This window comes from Anolis carolinensis, chromosome 3 (genome assembly GCF_035594765.1).
Source record: "Anolis carolinensis isolate JA03-04 chromosome 3, rAnoCar3.1.pri, whole genome shotgun sequence".
NCBI lineage: Eukaryota > Metazoa > Chordata > Lepidosauria > Squamata > Dactyloidae > Anolis > Anolis carolinensis.
Genome location: NC_085843.1, coordinates 97,260,203 through 97,283,759, shown reverse-complemented (window position 1 = coordinate 97,283,759; position 23,557 = coordinate 97,260,203). Strand labels below are relative to the sequence as shown.

General features: G+C 41.4%; 1 protein-coding gene across 4 annotated transcripts in view; it reads right to left on the bottom strand.

The window, feature by feature from the left end:
• Positions 1–17,696, bottom strand: part of sh3kbp1 (SH3 domain containing kinase binding protein 1) — a 241,000-nt gene extending 223,304 nt beyond the window's left edge. The window contains exon 1 of one of the 4 annotated variants that reach the window (XR_010004972.1): positions 17,205–17,696. Coding sequence is in view for 2 of the 4 variants with exons in the window: in XM_062977243.1 (XP_062833313.1) it covers positions 17,205–17,208 (4 nt within the window). In the remaining 2 variants the exon portion in view is untranslated. The remainder of the gene's footprint in view (positions 1–17,204) is intronic. The other 3 variants (XM_062977243.1, XM_062977245.1, XM_062977244.1) reach the window with 3 other exon arrangements.
• Between the last annotated feature and the right edge of the window lie 5,861 nt (positions 17,697–23,557).

Here is a 23,557-nt window from a genome sequence, read left to right as displayed (position 1 = left end):
ATGCGTAAGAAAAATGTTTTGTGAATTGCTTCTGAGTGCATTCTTAAAAGTGCAATTGCAGTTACATGAGAAAGGGCACAGAGGAGCTCCAGGATCAAGCCTTTCATCAGGAGAATTTGACATATTGGGAGCTAGGAAAGGTAAAAGTATGTGTATGCAACATGAGAGGTATGTTGAAAAATCCACTGCTTCAAAACAGCAAATCTGAATTTAAAAAAGAGTGCTTCATATCTCTGTCAGATGCCTCTGCCTTTATTGTACTTTTATACTTCATTCCCACCTTAAGATCCTATTTTAAATAGACTCCAAAGCACTGCAGGAATATCTAACACATGCAAAGCAAGGGGGAAATTCAGCACCCAGTATTCCACTGTCAAAAATCCTGTACTACTATGCTATGCAAACCATAAAGGATAAAAAATATGATGATGGCTTTACAAGGTTGCAGAGCCTTGTCTGAATAGGGACAAGTGCTTTCTCGCCTGTTCTTCTGAAAATGTAGCCATTACACCCGAGGGAAGGGAAGGTCAGAAACCCTGAAACATTGCCATTGCTATCTTACATTCCCGAGTCACCTGCAAAGACAAGATACTCTTGCCTAATTATACAAGCTAAACTCAAACCACAATGCACAATCTCACAGTATATCAGCGTACAGTAATTAAAAGGAAAAGAAAAGTCCTTAATTGTCTTATGCTGTGTTACCACTAATGGTCAGAAAACAGACCATTTTATACTTTGGTTGATTTCAGACCTCTGCAATGACTGCCTACACAAGAACAAAACTCTTATCATAATTAGGATTATATCAATTTACTTTTGACATAAACATTTACACCCCACCTCCTGTAATAGGATCGCTGTCACAGATGGCAAAGACCCTATAAACAAAAAGGCCATTAATGGGATTTTAAAATGACATACCCAGAAGCACATAGATGTAAATGGGCATATATTCAGAAGGTTAATATTTTTAATATTTGATTATTTTAAATAATTGTAAATAATTTTCAAATATTATTTGAAAGCAACACAGACCAGATGAAATACAAACTCTTATACTTAAACAAACTTTAATTGAGAAATATATATTTATACAATCTTGAACTCTACCAGCATCAACTATTTACCTTCTATTTATAATCTCTATATCCATAAAAATGGAGCCCTATCTAGAGATCCTTCTGAGTTTTTGTCAGAGCAGAAATTTGGAACAGGACTAGAGAGACTGCCAAGTGACTGTCAGAGAAAGGATCACTGACAATTATAGTTACATGAGATCAGGCACATAAGAGAAACAGGAGCAAGCTTTTTATCAGGAGAATTTAACATTCTGTTGGCTAGGGACAATCGTGATAGATCACTGGGGAATTCAGAATAAATGTCAGTACATTAAATTACAAAACAGGAAGGCATGCTTGACTGATTTCACTTCCTTGTTACATAGGCAGACCCCTTCAAATGGAAAACATCAGTATACAGGCCACTTAGTAATGACTAGGGCAAAACGTTAAATGAGTTAAAATACAGGCTAAGCAATATTTAGATGTATAGAAATTTCTTAAGTAAAAGATCTTAAGGGAAAAAATAATGAACTGCCTAAAAATGCCTCAGAACTACTATTGACTATTGAGTGAATGAAGATTTTAAATTGATTTATACTGTCTCAAAGCCTTCTGGACTCTTCATATTTGATGAAAGGCAAACAGAATTAGATAGGCATGTTTCAGAAGTGCTTTCCTCCACAGCTGATTAATGGACAAGATGGTCCTTGTGGTTCTGTCCAACTATAAGAACTATGATTTCTCTGATTTTTTAAAATATTACCAACAGGTTCACCAATACAACACACGAATGACAAAGAATCCTGTAAATAAATGTCCTTTTCTCCTAAGTTAAAGAGAAATTCTCCCAATTTAAATGTAAATTAAATGATAGAGTCTTTTGATTAAATGATTGAGTCATTTGACTTGGTATTTTTAAAAAATAATCTGAAATCCAACATTTCACTTTTTATAAATATGGTCATCTTTATTTAAGAGATTGGGTTGCAATGACTGAAACCTAAGAGCAAACGGATATGATTTCTATTATAGAGCTTTCAGGAGAACTGCTTTATTAAATAGTTTATTCACTCCTTTTTTCCTCTTTTGATTTTTTAATGATGACAATCACACACCCCTGTGATAAACAGATAGAGTAAAATAAACTAAATTTTGATGTCCCTATATTGTGGAAGAAGCAAATGTGTTTTTTCATATTAATATGACACTTCTGAATGTATCTTTTCTGTTCTGGGATACCTACAGACATGAGTGATGACGTTTTCATGCATCATTCTTTAGAACGGCATGATATCGATTCCTATGTTCAAAGATTTCAGTTTATGGTATATATTCCTAGGCTCCAAGATGGGGCTTTCTGGAATGGATCTATAATTACTTTTGCTTTAATTAACATGGGTCTTCTTTGAAACTAATCTTATTAAAGCTTACTCTAGCACAGTAGTTCTCAACCTATGGGTCCCCAGGTGTTTTGGCCCACAACCTCCAGAAATCCCAGCCTGTTTATCAGCTGTTAGGATTTCTGGGAGTTGAAGGCCAAAACATCTGGGGAAAAACAGGTTGAGAACTTCTGCTCTAGCAGTTGATACCTTATGGACTTGCAGAGGTCCACAGAATGCCACTCTTGAATAGCACCATTCTATTGCATATCATTTCTAAATATATATTTATTTGCCCAGTCATCCTCTCTCTCCCCATCCATTTCCCTTTACCAATAATTCATCATACACCCATATTTATGAAAATAATAGATTTCCGGATCAAAATTCAACTTTCAGTGTACATTTACACTACATCCAAGATTGATACTGAATAGATAAAAGTATAACATCACAAACAGAATCATTGCAGGTTGCATGTAGCTCCACGCTTGTGTACTGAATACAATAACACATCTATAAAAATATAATGCTCTGCCTCCCAAAAATCGTGATTTGATTCCAAAAGGAAAATTGTATCCTTATGGAATTTTCCATTTCCTTCTTTCTGCACAGTAATATTTTTTATACAAATATACCATCAAAATATACCATGGTTAAATGCCTAATAATCTGCATTTTTACACATATCGTTTCCTAAACCCTGAACTTGTCAAAAGTCAGATGCCAACTGAGAGCAAAATATAGTTTATTAAAGTAATGGTCCAAAAATAGTTCAAAGAATTAGCAGAAACTTAAAACACTTAAACTTCAGTGTTATTTAGTAGTTAAAACAGAAGAAATGCCAAAAACATGAACTGACATATAATCCGGATTAACCAGAGATAAACTCCGGACTAAACATAAAATACTTGAACTCAGCCCAAAAGTACAAAACGGGCTTGAAATGGTGAAACAAACAAAAACAAACAGCTACGAAGCCTCCAAAACCTTCCCAAAATTCAGGAGTACGAAAATGGCTTTAAACCAAAACAAACACCCAAACCGGGCTGGAGAACTCTCTGTTGAGAGCAGCAAAGCAAGCGGAACAGAAAGACGCTGCTGGAGCGAAGGCCAAACCAGGAGTTAAAGGAGCAGAGCAGGAAAGCGTCATCAAGCCGGTCCAAAGTCGGGATAAGCAAGCAGCGTTAAACTGCTGCAGGAGCAAAAGCCAAGCCAGGAACTGAAGGAGCAGAGCAGGAAAGCGTCGTCAAGCCGGTCCGAAGTCGGGATAAGCGGGCAGTGTCAGGGTCAGGAGCGAAGCCAGTAGTCAGCAACAGAAAGCAGCCACGGAATTGAGAATGACGCCAAAACATGTTTTGGGAGCGAAGAGCCGAGTCGAATTCCAGTCCAAGGTCCAGGGAGTTGAAGTCATCAAAAGAAGGTCCACGTCACAGAATGGCACAGAAAGCCAAAACAACGAAGGCGAACAGCAGCTAATGCAAAATATTAATAACAATGCAGTCCAGGGAAACCCACACAATTCCAGCCCTCCATTGCAGAATAACCCGGATCAAACTTACATTTGTTGCAAAGTCCCAAGCCAGTCTTCAGAATCACGTACAGGAAACCCAATAGCGCCCAGCAACACCTTGCCACATGCAAAGCATAGTGGCCAAACATCCCCAACTTATTTAGGTTTCCTTGGGCGTCCAAACTTTGAACGCCCTAGGATCAGGCGTTCCAAACTCTTCATCAGAGTCAATATCATTCTGCCCACACCCAACTCTGTCCACACCTGTGGAACCACCCTCATTCCTCCAGGCAGACCATGTGGGATCTGCTTCTGAAGATACCCAAGCCTCTCCAGCATCAACAGCATCCATGGATCCAGATTCCTCCCCAAGCCCTTCCAGAGCCCGTGCCCAATCTATGCTAGCTTCCTCCGTCACCACTGGTTCCTCAGCATCCATTTCCATTTCAACACCCTCTCCCAAATCCTCACATGAATCTTCCTCAGAAGATTCCTCATCAATCTCCCTAATTCTCTTCCTATATAAATCTTCCAGCGAGCCCCCCGCACTAGGATTCGTCCTTCCTCTCCTGATCTCACCATTATTACTCACAGCCTCAGAAGACTCATTCACAACAGAACTTCTCCTGAATCATGTCTCTAAAATTCTCCATGGTGGGGAACTAGGACTGCCATTCTATGCATTTAAAATATATGCTACAGGTGCCTGCACAAGGTGCCACATCATTTCACTTATATCAAACCTTACAAAATACTACTTCTTTCTGTTTTCAGTACTCATAGAGGTATACATTGAAAAGGCAGTCAAAAGACCAAGTAAACACAGCTTAACTAAGAAGGTAATAATAAACAGGGAAGGATCATGCATGTGTTAAACTATTATGCACACCAGTATGAGATACTAATTTAAACTCTGAGAATATAGTAGAGAAAGAAAACTGCTAATTCACACCCAATTTTGTTTTCACATCTGCTTTTCATTTCTCTGACATGACTTTTCTCCATTAGGTAAAACTGAAAAAAGGAAGTGCCATTTTAGCTGCAGACCCATCAATAATATACCGTATATACTCGAGTATAAGCCAACCCCAATATAAGTCGAGGCACCTAATTTTACCACAAAAAAACTGGGAAAACATTGATGCCAATATAAGCCGAGGGTGGTAAATTTCAGAAATAAAAATAGATACCAATAAAATTACATTAATTGAGGCATCAGTAGGTTAAATGTTTGTGAATTTTTACATAAAGCTCAAATTTAAGATAAGACTGTCCAACTCTGATCAAATCATTATTCCCATCTTCTTCAATGTAAATGTGCTTATGTATCCTTTTAATGATAATAGAATAAAATAATAAATGCAATAATAATAATAGATCAGAGTGAAATAATAAATTTAATAATAATAATAATAATAATGTAAAAGAAATGTAATAGTAGCAACAATAATAGAGAAAAATAATAAATCTAATAATACTAATAATAATAGAGTAAAATAATACATGTACCATATATTCTCGAGTATAAGCCGACCCAAATATAAGCCAACCAGGACCCTCACCCGAGTATAAGCCAAGGGGGGGGGGGGTTCAGTCTTAAAAAGAGGGCTGAAAAACTAGGCTTATACTCGAGTATATACAGTAATCAAAAAAGGGTTTACTTTGAGAATTATAGAAAATACAGGGTTTTCTAAGTATCCATGTTTTGCAGTGTAAGAAAAAGAAAGAAAGAGAGGGGTAAAAGAAACAAAATGTGGCAGCACCTTGAAGTATGAGCTTTTGTTTAGCTGGGATGCAATACCAAGATATATTAAAGCCCCAGGGATGAAGTATATTATACATTTGTGGGATGGGATCCCGAAAGATGCAAATCATGACCCTTGTGCTAAATTTTGAAAGGGCTGGGCAAGGCGATATAGGTCTTTCAATCTTTATAGTGGTCGGTTAGTGAAAGCAATGCATTTGCTAACCCAGTGGTTCCCAATCTTTGGCCCCCTGGTGTTTTGGACTTCAATTCTCAGAGATCCCAGCCATTTTACCAGCTGTTAGGAACTGTGGGAGCTGAAGTCCAAAACACCTGGAGGACCAAAGTTGGGAACCACTGTGCTAACCAAAAGCCAGTTTCCTTGGGTTCAAAATCTTCTCTGAGGCTGAATCTATACTGCCATAGAATCCAGTTTCTAAATGCAGATTATCTGCTTTGAACTGGATTATATGAGTCCATACTGCCATAGAATCCAGTTCAAAGCAAATACCTGTAATCTAGCTTCAGAAATTGGATTATATGGCAATGTAAATGGGGCCTGAGAAGGTTTCTTTTGCTATATGTGCGGTTGAAAGGACACTTGTATCAACGTATGTAGTGTGCTGTGAAGTTGTAGTCTTTGTTTATACCTCAGCCCTAGGATTAGAGTTTGTGAGCATAATTTAATTCAACCGTTTCTCTTTCTAGTCCTCCTTTGTAATGTCTTTGTTCCAAGGCAAGGATGGCTTGTATGTTTGGGTGTGCACTACAGTGGTCCCCAAGCCCCACCCTAATTTCCATTATATGCCTATTAAACAAAAGGAAATGTATCTGCTCACAACTGCTATTGTTTTGTTCTGTGTCCTAAATTTGGCTCCAGGAAAACAATGACAACACAACACTATTGTGTGTACAAACTTTAGCATGTATGCTAAAGGGCCTGACTCCCTGGTCAAGATGAGGACAATAGTCCTTATCTTGACAATAGTCCTTATCTCGATCAGGAAAATTATGTCTCACTGCCATGTATGCAGAGTGCTAAGGTGCAATGTACATTTCTTGTGATAGCACATCTCAAGAGATATACCACCAGCATGGTAGTGGCAATCAAGTAATGTTAGGTATATTCTGGCATAACATGTCATAAACCCAATTATCACATCTATATCCCTCTATCAAGAGAAGAAAGGCTCAGAGCATATCTACACTGGCCATTTAATGTAGTTTGAAGGCAGCTTCAAATTTTAATCTTAAACTTTTTGCACTATGACTTACAGGTGAACTTTGACACCACTCTAATGGTTGACATCGCAAACAAGGGTCTGCTAACATTCTTCTTCCATCCCCCTCCACACATACACACAGAAATTATTTTCTCTCTGTGACCATCTCTGCACCCAGTTGCAGCATACCTTCACACATATATTCAGTTGCTCAGATGACAGTCCCATGCTGTGTTCCTTATGTCTTTTTAGCCTCATGTCAAGAATACTTAGTGCACACAAGAGGAACTAAGACGAAAGGGCACTTCACACAAAAAGGGAGACATTTTCAGAACAGCTTGACCTGAGAACACACAGGAAGAGGAAATTGCTTATGCTTGTCTATTCAGAACCCAGCCATTCTGCCTCATGTTTCCAGACAAAAACACACTAGCTAGGATCTTGAGCTCCAACTGTGGATATACAAAAGAATCAGGCCAAAGTTAAGCGAAGGAAAGGGGAACCTACATTTCAAGTATGAATGACTGCTGGAAATTCATTCCTGGAATTGGGCATTGGCCACAATGTGTTAATTAAATACTCCTTAAAATAAAGGCCATTGTACTGGATCAGACTAATTGTCTGTCTAGCCCAATATCCTTTTTGCCAGAGCTGACAACGTAGAGGAAGGCCACATGCACCACACCAAAACAATCGCTGCTGTTCTCCGTGTTCAAATCTGGAAATTAACTCACTGCCCTAAATGCCAGCAATTGAACTCGTTTAATTAAGCACTAATGGCTCAAACAAGTTAACTAACAATAACTTGTAGTTGCTGGGCCATGGGATTTTCACAGAATATCATGGAAGTTGTCTTTAGGGGAGCTCAAATGAATAACCGCCTTTTCTCACTCCCTGCTCTTAATCAGGAAATGTGATCCACAGAGATAAGCGATAAGACCCAGGTTCTGCACACAGGAGCCAGGGATCCTAAATTCAATCTGTGGAATTTCCAGTTTTAATGATAAGTATCTAAGAAGCCCACTCTTCTCTCTATCCCTCTTATCTTAACTGTATAATTGAAAGGGAGGGAGGGATAAAAAGCAGAATGAGAATGTGGGGGGAGGAAGGAGAGAAAGAAAGGAAGGAGGAAATGGGTCAACAATAACAACCCCCAAACAATTAACTCCGGCTGTTCTGGGGAGTATGCACTGCAGCTGCTGACTATGATTCACTCCTTCTTTTAGCTCTCAAGACTCAAGTGATGCACTGAAACCATGTAGCACTTTCCCAGTGCCCTGTAGCAATGACCTGGGTTATACCTGCTGCTTCTCTGTGAGGTTGCTAAATTTCTGGCTCCAACAGGGTTTGTACATCTTTGCAAGCACTTTAACCATTAATGACCGTAAGTAGACGGTGAGGTCATTTCGAGCACATGACAAAATAATGGGTTAATGACACTGGGCTGTGCTGCTTTCAAAGGTGAACCTGTCCTACCTCTCCAGTATATTGAACCTACAATGATATTCAGGAAACTGCTCACTTGGTTGCAGTACTATTTTGCAGTCTAGTTTCTTCATCTCTTCAGGATGGAAATCTGAATGGAAGAAGGCCCAGGTGATCTGCTATAGGGACCTACAATTTTACCTGCTGGCTATTTGAGATCTGGCATTATTAAACTGAGTAGCTATTATGATAATCATGCAGTCGGAGAACAGAAGATATGAATGTAAAGGACAGCAGAGGAACATTAAGAGACCCAGGCAACTCAACATAGATGCTGAGTATGTATGAAAGAAAGGCCAGACTTGTACAGTATGTGGACTGCTGGTAGCAAATGCCTGATAATGTTTCCTCCTGTCTTCTGCTATGGGTCAAACATTAGAATGTATAGTTCTAGCCCTGTCTACTTCCCATATCCATTTCACTTCCAGCATGAATAGACAACTATTCAACAACTAGTCAGAACTAGCCAAAGCACCTCTGAGTATTCCTTGCCTCGGAAAATTCTATATAATTCATAGGGTCACCATCCAGTTTAATCTACATGTGAATGGTGGGAGTTTTCTAACATCAGTACTGCTTACAGATAAATTTTCTCTAGTTGGCACTAAAATTCAGCTTGCAAGAGGAACCAGTTTTGCCATAATAGTAACTGACTCAGAGCAAATGGCTACACTATTCTTCACTGTGGGCAGATAAATGTTCTAATGCAAATGGCTAGACAAGATAACTTCTCAAAAGCTGCAAAAGTCTGGTTAATCCACGTGGTATAGCCAAGAAAACTGAATGACAGCTAGATACACAAAACAAAACAAATTGTTTGGTGTCTTTGTCACTCAGTTATTTTCCATTCAGCTCTTGATGAAAAGTGTAGCCAACACTTCAAAGCATGCAGATTAAGTTGTATGAACCTATATTAAGCATAGGCAACTCAGGGAACCAGTCCCAGGAAGAGGAATTCCAGATTTCATTAAGAAAATCAGTGTACTCAGGCCTATGGCTCAGATTTAAAGAGAAGTCCACATCAATCTATGCTTATAGGTTTATGCTTATAGGCTTATAGGTAACTGTAGGTGGCATTTGTTCTGAAAATACCTCAATCAGGCAATGGTACTGTATTACATATCTATTAAACAAAAGGAAATTATGTGCTCACAACTACTATTGTTTCATTCTGTTTTAAATCTCAACTTGTCATGAGTATTCACTCTTTTTAAAATAACTTTATTTCAAAGCTATTTGGCCATCTTAGTCATCTCTACTCTCAACCCATACTGTTGTGGTGGTTGTTGTGTATTTTAAAGTGTTTCTGACTTGTGACGGCCCAAAAGCCATTATGAGTTTCTCTTAGCCAGATCTGTTCAAAGAGGGTTTGCTATTGCTTTCCTGAGGCCGAGAATATGTGATTTGCCCAAAATCACGCAATGCATTTTCATGGCTAAGTGGAGGATCCAAACTCTGGTCTCCAGAGTCATAATCCTGCACTCAAACCTCTACACCAGACTGGCTCCCCAAACTACATTACTAGCAAACACGTGGAGCATACATAATAGTGTTGTTAAAATTTATCTAAATGGCCTGCAAAGTCATTCAGGCAAAAATTATGATATTGTCTACAAAAGGAAACAGGGAGTACCATAGGTACTTCATCCCATCCTTATGCAAGATATGCTTAGCACTCTTTCCCCCATGTCTGGAAATCCTATATACAACCCACAAAGTCTAAAAGGCTCATATGAGTAAAAAGTGAAATAATGGAAAGGGGTTCTAAGTTACAGTAGAATCTCACTTATCCAAGCTTCTGGATTATCCAACGCATTTTTGTAGTCAATGTTTTCAATACATCATGATATTTTGGTGCTAAATTCGTAAATACAGTAATTACTACATAGCATTACTGCGTATTGAACTACTTTTCTGTCAAATTTGTTGTCTAACATGATGTTTTGGTGCTTCATTTGTAAAATCATAATCTAACTTGATGTTTAATAGGCTTTTCCTTAATCCCTCCTTATTATCCAACATATTCGCTTATCCAACATTCTGCCAGCCCGTTTATGTTGGATAAGTGAGACTCTAATGTATTCATAATGTGGTTCCTCAAACAAAGGAATGACATAGACCCTAGAATATATGCCACACAAAGTCAGGCCTTTGCACTGAGAAAATTGGCATTACATGAAAATTTAGTTGATCAAACTCTATGGTTGGGTTTTGCAATTGGTCACATTGCCACATCAGATCAGGCAAGAACTTCCTCTTATATTAAGTCAGTTAGAAACTATTGCTGCATCTGCTGTTGTTTTGATAATTCCTGGATCAAATGATTTCTTCTATCACAGTATCTATTTGCTGAGCAACGGCATTTTGTACAGTAGCCCTTCTACTTTCCCACTGTGCTTGGGATTACGCGTACTGATGTATGGGGGTTTGAACTAGCTGCTGCAAGGCAACATGGCTACCATTTCATTCCTTCCTGCTATAAAAGTTCAAGGAAACCACGTAGGTATTAAAGAAAACATACACAGAAATGTAACCACAAGATGGTAGTTTAATTCAACCCAGAGCCTTGAGGGTAAATTATTTTCTCCACTGAGCAAGTCCCTAATGGACAAAAATCAGCATTGTGGAGTTATCCAAGTGTTAAATGCTGCTATCCAGTAGCAAAGAATAACAACACACCAGACTGCACGCTAGACACAAACCAGAGATGAGGGTTTATGCAATCACAGGAAATTGGCTCTACAGTATAATGCAATGTAACTTTTAAAAGGGAAGGCTTATGTAATACTCAAGATGCGTGTGCTTGACAAAAAGTACAATTCACTGCAATCAGTTAAGAGTTTTTTCAGTACTGAACATGTTGTACAAAGTTCAAATTTACCCAGTTAAGAAGACAACACAGTAACATTTTAATAAGGTGGATTTTACTGTTCCTGTTTCAACATTATTTTTAATATTACACCTCTGCATTGTACAACATGAAGCAAATTGGGTGTAAAATGCCCATAATTCTCTCCAGAGGGTATATCTGCCTTCAAGTCACCTGTGGTCTTTGGGAACACTCAGAGGTGGTTTTGCCAGTTCCCGTACCACTCACAGCACCTGGTGACAACAACCATTGTGTTTACTGCAGAGATGGAGAATGGTTTCAGCTGTTGGAAACTGAAATCCAACAGTATATGAAAGGCCACCACAATTTCCCCAATCGTGGGTTAACGGGCCGAAATCAATCTACGGTAATCAAAGAAACAGATCATAGTTCTCTGGTAGGACTTCTGCCCACCTACCTTTTGTATCTGATACTCTCACATCAAAATTACATACTGCATTATTCACACTTTTAAAGGGTATTAATGGAACTAGCCAATTCTATTTGGAAACAGGACATATACTGGTCCCTGGACTGGAATATGATTCAAAGATGTTGACAATTTTCTGCTTAAAACCATCCCCTTCCTGAACTGCAAAACTAAGAAGGAAAAGCTACCCTGTTCAATGTGTTGTTGAAGACTTTCATGGCCAGAATCACTGGGTTGCTGTGGCCTTTTTCCTGAAGCATTCTCTCCTGACGTTTTGCCCACATCTATGGCAGGCATCCTCAGAAGTTGTGAAGTCTGTTGGAAGCTAGGCAAGTGGGGTTTATATGTCTGTGGAATGTCAAGAGTGAGAGAAAGAACTCTTGTCTGTTTGAGGCAAGTATGAATGCTGCAACTGGTCGGCTTGATTAGCACTGAATAGCCTTGCAGCTTCAAAGCCTGGCTGCTTCATGCCTGGGGAAACCCTTTGTTGGGAGGTGTTAGCTGGCCCTGATTGTTTTATTTACTGGAAACAATCAGGGCCAATTAACATCTCCAACAAAGGAGTCCTCTAGGACAGAAGCTGCCAGGCTTTGAAGCTGCAAGGCTATTCAGTGCTCATCAAGGTGGCCAATTGCAACAGTCGTGCTTGCCTCAAACTGACAAGAGTCCTTTCTCTCACTCTTGACATTTCACAGACATATAAACCCCGCTTGCCTAGATTCCAACAGATCTCACAACCTCTGGGGATGCCTGCCATAGATGTGGGTGAAATGTCAGGAGAGATGCTTCTGGAACATGGCCATACAGCTCGGAAAACTCACATCAACCCAGTTCTTTACAGAGACATGCTACAAGATCTTTTATTATAAGCAGAATAGAATTGTGTACTATAACGTAGTTGGGATATTAGCTGTACATGAATTCTTGTAAACCATGTGACAACGTGTCAAAGACAACAGATGAGAAACTATGAGATAACGGTCAAGATTGGGAACAGACTGCACAAGCAATTTGAACACTTTAGGTCAAACTTCCATGAAAGATAATTGGTGAAGATACAACTGGCCTTCACTTACAGTACATATTTTAACAAGTGAATGCAATTTCTTTTTTGTACACATGTCAGACATTCCAGGCATATAACACACATATGTTGCACTGATGTGAATGGAATATATTCATAAATATCCTCTTCTAGTCAAAGCCAAAACTAATCAACATCCGATGAAATGGACGACCGTTCTCTAAAGACTGGAGGCTCAAAGTCAAGATTTGAACTTTGTACTATAATACAATTATAAAATCAATCCACATTCCCAAATCCTATTTTGCTAAAAGCCAACTGCACATTTCTACCAATTTCTGCTCATTGATTTACCCAAAACCAGACCGAGGAGTAAAGTACAGGTTAAGTATCTCTCATCCAAATGCTTGGGCCCAGAAGTTTTTGGGATTTCAGATATTTTTGGATTTTGTAGTTCTGTACTTGCAAATATGTACATACCGAGGTATTTTGGAGATAAGACCCAAACAAAAAAAAATGAAATTTATTTATGTTTCTTATATATGTGACACATATAGCCTCAAGGCCATTTTATAGGAAATATCTTTAATAATTTTGTGCATTGGTTTTAATAGGTTTGTGTACACTGAGCCATCAGAAAGCCATGGTCTCAGAATCCACATGTGAGGTGTCACTATTTTGGCCTCACATGTGAATTATTCCCGATTTTGGAATTCCAGATAATTGATAAGACAATAAAAATTTCAGAATATTTCAATACAACATAGATCCCTTAATCTCACTTTAAATTTAGCGCAACTAAAGAGGCACATGACTATGTTATGCATGCTACAGTTATGTTGTATGGAGACCAGCAAAGCCATTACAGCTCTAGAACATCAGAAATACTGAATGAATGATGATCCAAGAATGAAGTAAAGCATTGAATGAAACTCAGTGACTACTGTTATAATGTAATTCATTCAGAATCCTGAATGCACTATCAACATATTGAATAAACAATACAACAGTAACTGAAACTCGGTACTGAAAACCTAATGAAAATCATGTGGCATTTCAGGAAGTGCAGATAAGAACTCGTGTTCAGAATTTGGCCCCCGAGAAAGCTTTCCCCACCATTAACAAGTAATCATTAAATTCACCCACAATACGCCTTCTGTAATTATAGATTTGTTGAAAAAATGATATAGTAATGTGCAAAAAGAAACAAAGCTCACTTCTGGGTTGCTGTGAGTTTTCCAGGCTGTAAACATTATCTTCTGGCATTTCACCCACATCTATGGCAGGCATCCTCAGAGGTTGTAAGGTCTGTTGGAAACTAGTCAAGTGGGGTTTATATATATCTGTGGAAGGTCCAGGGTGGGAGAAAGAACTCTTCTCTGTTGGAGGCAAGTGTGAATGTTGCAATTGATTACCTTGATTGAATAACCTTGCAGCTTCAAAGCTTGGCTGCTTCCTGCCCGAGGAATCCTTTGTTGGGATGTTATTAGCTGGCCCTGATTATTTCTTGTCTGGAATTTGAAGCTGTAAGGCTATTCAGTGCTAATCAAGGTGATCAACTGCAACCGTCACGCTTGCCTCCAATAGACAAGAGTTCTTTTTCCCACCGTGGACATTACACATACCTATAAAACTCCACTTGCCTAGTTTACAACAAAACTCACAACCCCTGAGGATGCCTGCCATAGATGTGGGTGAAACATCAGGAGAGAATGCTTCTGCAACATAGCCATACAGCCCGGAAAACACACAGCAATCCAGTGAATCAGGCCATGAAAGCCTTCGACAACACAAAGCTCACTTCCTTCCTGCTGGAATCCCTAAAATGTATTCTATATGATGCGAGAATACACTGTTTACTACTTGGCCTGCACTATAGGATGGCTGTATCCAAAGAATTGACCACTTCACCATCCCCACCCCCGCTTCCCAAAAGCATGAATGTTTTCAAGACAGAGAACACATTGTATTTGTGAGAAACACATGGTGAACGAGTGAGTATAATCCCTTCTTGAGGCAGGAACAGGGCATTTGCCTTTCAGATTGCCAGTGCCTGGTACCACTGCCTCTTCGTAGCACATCCCCTCCCTTTGATATAAACGGATGATTCATTCCCTAATTCTTGCTGACATACCACGCAAGGGATGGCGAGCAAACCTGTTAGCATTTCTGCCTCTAAATAGGGGAAGATATGAGTTCATCACAGACATGTTCTCTTGGAAATGCCCACTTTGGGAGCGTGGGAGGGATACACACCTCGCATCAGGTGTTCCAAGTGGGAAGTCTAGGGGGAAGAGATGGAGAAAAGCAGGCCATTTGAGAGCACTTGAGCTCCCGGGGTGAACTTGAAAGGAGCAGCAACCCCTCTGCCTGCAGTGCTGCAGCAGAGAACATCTGGTAACCCTGGGCTGCCCTTTGCTTGATGGACGGCTGCCAGGATGGAAGGAGAAGAAGCGTTTTTTTCCCCCTTTGAAAATCCTACCACACCTCCATGTCTGAGATGCCCCTAGAGTCTGGCTTTGAGAGCTGCACAGGTAAGCAAGCAAAGGGCTAGGCCACGCCAGCAGAGGCTGGACTTCAGTCCTCCTAACCTAAGTGGCCAAACAGGAGGTTAGGACACCTAATGCTTGGCCAACATAGCAAGGGTTAAGCTTCTCATTTGCCAAGGAAGAAGAGAGTGGACAAGCTGTTATAAGGCTGTTGAATGCTTTCATGGCCGGAATCACTGGGTCGGTGTGAGTTTTCCAGGTTGTATGGCCTTTTTCCAGAAGCATTCTCTCCTGACGTTTTGCCCACATCTATGGCAGACATCCTCAGAGGTTGTGAGGTCTGTTGGAAACTAGGCAAGGGAGGTTTATATGTCTGTGGAAGGTTCAGGGTGGGAGAAAGAACTCTTGACTGTTGGAGGCAAGTATTAGGGTTGCAATCAATCACTTTGATTAGCATTGAATGGCCTTGTACTTGTTAGAGTGGTCCAGCATTTCTGTGTTCTCAAATAATATGCTGTGTCCAGGTGGGTTCATCACGTGCCCTGCAATGGCTGACATCTTTGGTTGAGCTAGTCTACAGTGCCTTTCATATTCCTTGATTTGTGTTTGAACACAGCATATTATTGGAGAACACAGAAATGCTGGACCACTCTAACAACCACCATGTCAGACTACATAGAGAAGTCACTGAAATCCACAAGCATGTGGACAATTGCAACAGAAAGGAAGAAACCATGAAAATGAACAAAAAAGTGTTTTAAAAAAACTCTAAAATCAAGCCGGTAAATAAAGAACAACACTCTGGAAACGGGAATTCCAGACAGTAAACAATCAGGGCCAATTAACACTTCTCAACAAAGGATTCCCCCAGGCAGGAATCAGCCAGGCTTTGAAGCTGCAATGCTTTTCAACGCAAATCAAGGTAATTAATTGCAGCATTCACACTTGCCTCCAACAGACGAGTTCTTTCTACCACCCTGGACATCATTCCACAGACATATAAACCCCACTTGCCTAGTTTCCAATATACCTCACAACCTCTGAGGATGCCTGCCATAGATGTAGGCAAAACGTCAGGAGTGAATACATCTGGAACATGGCCATACAGCCCAGAAAACCCATAGCAACCCAAAATATGGGGTTTTTTTCCCTCCGCTTTGAAAATCCTGCCACACCTCCATGTCTGAGCTGCTCCTGGAGTCTGGCTTTGAGAGCTGCACAAGTGAGCAAGCAAAGGACTAGGACTCCTATGGCTTGGCCACCCCAGAAGCTGGGCTTCAGCCCTCCTAACCTAAGTGGCCAAGCAGAAGGTTAGGACACCTAACGCTTGGGCAACACAGTGCTGGGGAAGGAGAGAGTGGAGAGGATGTTACGAGGCTACATAAACCAGGCATGGGCAAACTTGGGCCCTCCAGGTGTTTTGGACTTCAACTCCCACCATTCCTAACAGCCGGTAGGCTGTTAGGAATGGTGGGAGTTGAAGTCCAAAACACCTGGAGGGCCCAAGTTTGCCCATGCCTGGAGAATGGGAGGCCGAAGGGGATGTGGAAGAAAGAGCAGAGCACTCTTTTCTGTCTCCTGGATTACAAAAAAAGAAGAAGAAGAAAGAATAGAAGAAGCAAAGGCACACACAACACGCCCCTCCGATTTCCTGTCGTGATTCCTGCAGGGGCCTCCTTCCTTCTCCTCTGGCGCACAGAGATGCCTTGTGGGCAGGAGGGGGAAAGTGGGAGCCTCGCCCTAGGGTTGTTTTGTTTGGGGTGGGTCGGGGAAGGATCCTCTCTCAATTCCTCCTCCTTCCCTTTGCCTATCTCTCCCTCCCTCCCTCTCTTTGCCCAATCTCCACTGCAGCAGCCAGAGAGAGGGTCTTCCTTCCTTCCAGAGAGAGAGCTCTTGGGTTCCTTTTCCCCCACACCAACCTTTTGCCTCAAAATAAAGCAAGGGGGGAAAGGAGGGGGCATGAGGGAACCCCTTCAGGACTCACCCATGGGTGTCTCGTGAAGGCTCGGCCAGGCAGGCTGAAAGTTTGAAGGGGCCGCAGGTTGGCGAAGGTGGGCGGCGGGGCTTCTCCTCTTCCTCCTCCTCCTCCTGCTTCGGCTCCTGCGTCTTCTTCCTCCGCTGGGCGTTTATTGCGCGCCCATGGCGAGGAAGGAGGAGAAGGAGGCTCTTTCGCTGCTGCTCGTCAATCAAGACAGACACCTGGGCCGAGGCTGCCACCTGGAAAGGAGGAAGAGCGGGCTCCTCGCCTTCTCTCTCCCACTCTGTGTGTGTGTGTGTGTGTGGAAGGCCAGCCCAAAGGGGCGGCGAGGAGGAGCGCGCTGCAAGGCGGCGGTGGGCTGGCTTTCTTGGAAGAGGAGGGGAGGGGCGCCTTCCCTCTTCCCTTCCTTCCACGGGGCCCCGCTTTCCGCAGCGCGGGTCTACAGGGGATGTGGGATACAACGCTGCTGCCCTCTCCCCGCGTGGAAGCCTCTCCAGGAGGTCGCATTAGGGCCAAGCCCAGCCTCTCCCGGCCTGCGCGCCTCACTCAGGCGCCGCTGACATTTGCGCACAATGTGCTGCGTGGCCTTGCAACAATAGTAGCGGAGGAGGGGGCCTGGAGACGGCCTTCGAAGGCAGCTTCGTTGCGCTACACGGGTCTGCACTGGCCAGACAATGCAATCCCAGCCTGAAATGCTCCCAATGCCTGCCCTGCGAGCTTCCCAAGAGGCTGGGAAAAGCCAGCTCTGCTTCCTTTTGTGGGCAAGGGGTGCAATCTCCACGGGAGGATTTAATGCGGTTTAGCAGCGCTTGAACTGCCAGGGCTCAATGCTATGGAAACATGGGAGCTGGAGGATGGTTGTGTCTGTGTTGTGTTGTCGAAGGCTTTCATGGCCGGAATCCCTGGGTCGCTGTGAGTTTTCCGGGCTGTATGGCCACGTTAGGAGCCCCCGTTGGCGCAGCGGATTAAACCGCTGAGCTGTTGAACTTGCTGACCGAAAGGTCGGCGGTTCGAATCCAAGGAGCGAGGTGAGCGCCCGCTGGTAGCCCCAGCTTCTTCCAACGTAGCAGTTTGAAAACATGCAAATGTGAGTAGATCAATAGGTGCCGCTCCGATGGGAAGGTAAGGGCGCTCCATGCAGTCATGCCGGCCACATGACCTTGGAGGTGTCTATGGACAATGCCCGCTCTTCGGCTTAGAAATGGAGATAAGCACCAACCCCCAGAGTCGGACACGACTAAACTTGACGTCAGAGGAAACCTTTACCTTTTATGGCCATAGTCCAGAAGCGTTCTCTCCTGACGTTTCGCCCACATCCATGGCAGGCATTCCTCAGAAGTTGTGAGGTCTGTTGGAGACTGGGCAAGAGGGGTTTACATATCTTTGGAAGGTCCAGGGTGGGACAAAGAACACTTGTCTGTTTGCAGCAGGTGTGACTACTGTAATTAATCATCTTGATTACTATTTGATCACCTTGCAGCTTCAAGGCCTGGCTGATTCCTGCTTGGGGGAATCCTTTGTTAGGAAGGATTCACTGGCCTCGATTGTTTCCTGTCTGGAATTCCCGTTTCCAGAGTGTTGTTATTTATTTATCCTGATTTTAGAGGGTTTTTTAAATACTGGTAGTCAGATTTTGTTCATTTTCATGGTTTCCTCCTATCTGTTGAAATTGTCCACATGCTTGTGGGTTTCAGTGGCTTCTCTGTGTAGTCTGACGTGGTGGTTAAGAGTGGTCCAGCATTTCTGTGTTCTCAAATAATATGCTGTGTCTAGGTTGGATTATGTATTTCTTACCTGCCTCAAGGAAGGTCGTTGACTTGCTCTGCCTAAGAATGTTGGGGCTTGGATTCCATAGCCATTGAGCCATGGCAGTTCAAGTGGTATCAAACTGTGTTAATTCTAAGGTGGAGATGCACCCATGGTTTCCTTCTTCATCTCCATGAAGTAAAATGCCTAGCAACAGATCTTTATGCGTAGGAATAACTATGGAAAGGCAACACTTGGGGTATCACTCCTTCCAGGTTGGATCCTAGCGTTGGAAGAGACCGCAAGGGCCATCCAGTCCCAGCCCCATGCCTTGCAGGAGCACAATCAAAGCACTCCCGACCGATGGCCATACGGGCTGTTTAGAAGTGTGTGTTTTGTGGGTTTGGGCCCACAACTGGGGAAAGGGAGTCCAAGGCAAAGCCTCCTCTGCCTCCTTCCTTCCACGCAGCCCTGACCCAGTTTCCAACCAACCTTCCAGGCCTGTGGGTTCTCTACTGCGCCGTCAACCCTGGCAAGAAGAAAAGGCAGCCTCGGGGCAGAGTTTCTGCAACACAAACACACAGGAAGCAACACTTTACAAACCGGTCGCACCTCTTTTGCCAGAAACGTGTGTGGCCTTCCTGAACCAGGTGCACTTCCTCTTCCAAGAACAAACAATCACTGTAAAACAGACATGGACAAACTTGGGCCTCCCAGGTGTTTTGGACTTCAACTTCCACCATTCCTAACAGGCTGTTGAAGTCCAAAACACCTGGGCCTCACCCATGCCTGCTGTAAAAGGAAGCAGTGCTGCCAAAGCAAGGGCACAATTGCAGGAGGATGAGTCAAGAAACAAACAGCAGGCTCTCAGTATCCCCTGAGCTTTGCTGTGGATACCACCAATTGCGGATGCTCAAGACCCATGATATATACAATGGGGATATTAAAGTGGGCCCCTGATATGCAGTGGTCCAATCAAGGTTTGATTTTGGAAGGTCTGCATTTGTAAGCCATAGATGGCCACTTTCCAAGCATTTATGTTGGCAGCACACCTTTTTAGACATGCAATATCTCACAACACAGTAATTCCATTTTACTAGCAAACCACAAGTTAAGCACATACATACACATATACGAAGTGTAATAACTAAATGTATGGCACACACAGGAGCCCCCAGTGGTGCAGCGGGTTAAACCGCTGAGTTGCTGAACTTGCTGACCAAAAGGTCGGCAGTACGAATTTGAGGAGTGGCGTGAGCTCCAGCTGCTAGCCCCAGCTTCTGCCAATTTAGCAGTTTGAAAACATGCAGATCAATAGGTTCTGCTCCGGTGGGAAAGTAACGATGCTCCATGCAGTCATGTTGACCACATGGCCTTGGAGGCATCTACTGACGCCAGCTCTTCAGCTTAGAAATGGAGAGGAACACCAACCTCCCGAGTTGGACATGACTAGACTTAATGTCAGGGGAAAACCTTTACTTTTACCTATGGCACAGTGCTTCTCAAGAAAATCTTTAATATATTTAAAAATATGTGATTTATTGCTTATTTCAAAGACTCAGATTTCTAGTTTACACAACACACTTACACACTCAACATGTTGCGACACACAGCTTGGAAAGCTGTCAGATGGTTGAACCAGTATATATCTCACCCGTGGATACAGATGGCCAACTATATTCAAAATAATTTTCAGACCCAGGCCCACCTGCATCACTGCATCTACGCTGTAGAATTGATGCTGTCTTCCACTACTTCAACTAGCATGGTTCAATGCTATTTAATCCTTAGAGTCATAGTTTGGCAAATGATCATACAGCTAGCAGGATTCAGGCTAAACTTTCAAAAACCTGAGAGTTTGCAGTTATTTTAAAGAACTTCTGAAGCTAATTGTAATGTCAAAACCATTCATACCTGCACATTGGCAACATAAATATGAGGAAGGGGGGGGGGAATTAGGAATTGGCAGTAGCTTTAAGACTAACTGGTTTTTGTTTTAGCATAAGCTTTAGTGGATATAAACTCACATCTTCATGGCTGGAATCATAGTGTTACTCTATGTGGTTTTAGCAGCAAGATGGTTGTATGGTCAAAAATATGGGGGGAAACCTGGAGATGTCAACCAAAGATATTTGAAATGGCAGAAATTGACAGTCTACTTTGTTCAGAGAAGTCTTTTGACATTTCTTTGAGAAATTGGAAACCATTCTTACCCATTAATAAAGAAGAAAAATGACACTTGAATACTGTGAATATAGTGGTGTTTTTATGATTATTAGGCAGACATTTCAATGCTAGTTATGCAATAATGAGGAAGTGAACTGTATGTTTACATCTTTGGTTTGGAGAGTGGGAAGTCCCTTTCTTAACAGCCTTTCTTTGTGGGTATGTTAGGGTAGTATGTGTTTCTTGGTGTTTGGTTTTGTCCTTTGTTCTGTTGTGTGCGTATCACAATACAATAAAAATATTTTTTAAAACACACTTGAGATACAGTTAAGATTGATATCAAGGCCTCTGGATAAACGATATTTTACACAGTTGTGGAAGTGGGATGGAATGTAATAGAAGCCAAAAAGATGCAAATCATGAGACAATAGCAAGATGATGCTCTGGCTCCCAAACATCATACCACCACTACTCATTTACAGACGACTTCAGGAATGGTATTATATTTTTTAAGTACATTGTAATCAGGACTGCTTGCAGTTGGTAGTACTGTAATTGTGAGTTAGAAGAACAAAGTCTTACTTGCTTTTAAAGCAGCTGTTCTTGAAGCCCAAGTATTTTTAATATCTTATACTCAAAAAGATGCCCCACATTGAACAACATTTTCTAAACTGTGCCTTTTGCTTAGATTCATGCTATTCTTACAGAAATAGGAGCAATCTATGATTCCGAGTATGTGGTCCAAACAAGACTCGTTATCATTTGTAAACTGAAAGGTCAGATAAAGAAATTGCAGATACCTTTTCTCCCATAAATTGCTGCTGTGGTCAGGTTTGCTGGCAGTTTTGTCTGACAACCTACAAACCTACTTTTGCTATTACAGAAGATTCTGCTACGAAACAGTAGGAACCATGAGTTGTAGGCGCCTAAAAGGAGGAAATTTGTAAACAGCAGACTCGGTTAACTGGCATCCATGGCAATTGGTAGATGCCACATAAATGTAGTGTTTGGTTGTTTGAGTTACTATTTAAAAAAGGGCTAACTAATATCATACCATAAACTCTGTATTGATTTGATATTAATATTGAAATACAGTAATTAAAAGCAAATGAAGACAAACAACTTAATGTAACACAGTTTTACATTTCTGCTAAAATTGATTTTTTTTTTAATTTAAAGTATTATTTCTTCTATTTTTTCTGGTTGCTTGAGAGTTACGGTTGCTTGAGTTGCAGTTAACAGATTCCACTGTATTTGTTTTTTTAATGTGAACATGCCCTCTAGGGGACAGAAGCCTCCACTACACCAGCAATAAAAAAACTGCACAAAATCCTGTCTTCCTGTAATGTTATACACATCAAAAGAAATGCTGATTTTAACCTGTGAACATTTAGAGAACTTTACTTTCCAATATAAGAAGCCCAACTGAATCAGACTACTGAATTCATCCAATCTAACATCTCATTTTCAATAATGGCAAATCACACAAAAACAAAAACCCTGTCTTCAAAACTTCTGTAGCAATTGTGCTTAACATACCCTGGTGCGTACCTGCATGTGTGCTCAATGGAGTTAGATTAATCAGAATAGAATATTTTATTAATGCTAATTTAGTATCTAATTGTCTCCATCTGTTTGTGAAATACTATTATGAAGTGGCATATTAAAAGTACTGAAAAAAATACTGAATTAATTTCATGGTATGTATTTATATTAGAGATGGGAATCACATAGTCCTCGAGATGAAGGACTACAAATCCCAGCAGCTCTGACCTGCAAATATTTGGAAAACCATGTGATTCCCACCCCTGAACTAGAGTAGTATTACAGGAAAAAAGCAAATTGTGTGCAATAAGACACAACACCAGTACATTTTTAATGAAGCTGCCTTCAAAGACCTTTTTATAGAATAGAGAAGGAATTTAGATGGATTTTTTTTGCTAATACAGCTATTTCCTACCTTTTCAATGTAGAAAGCTAGTACAGTAACTGAAGTAGAAATGTGAGTAAATAGAGAACTGCATAATTAACAGTTACATGGAAGAGGTAATTTTGGCAGATGCAGCTTTTCTCGGTCAGTGCAGAAAAACAATAATTTTGCTAGATAAGTTACTGTGCTGAGACACTAGAAATAGCTCAAGAAAGAAGGAAAGCAAAAGGAAACAGTGATAGGGGGAGATATGCTGAATTAAATGCACAATTCCAGAGGTTAGCCAGAAGAGATAAGGACCTATTTTTAAACAAGCAATGGATGGAAGTGGAAGAAGACAATAGAATAGGAAACACAAGAGACCTCTTCCAGAAAATTAGAAACATTGGAGGTAAATTTCAGGCAAAAATGGGCATGATCAATAACAAAGATTGCAAGGACCTAACACAAGCTGAAAAGATCAAGAGAAGGTGGCAAGACTATACAGAAGATCTGTATAGGAAAGATAATATCGAGG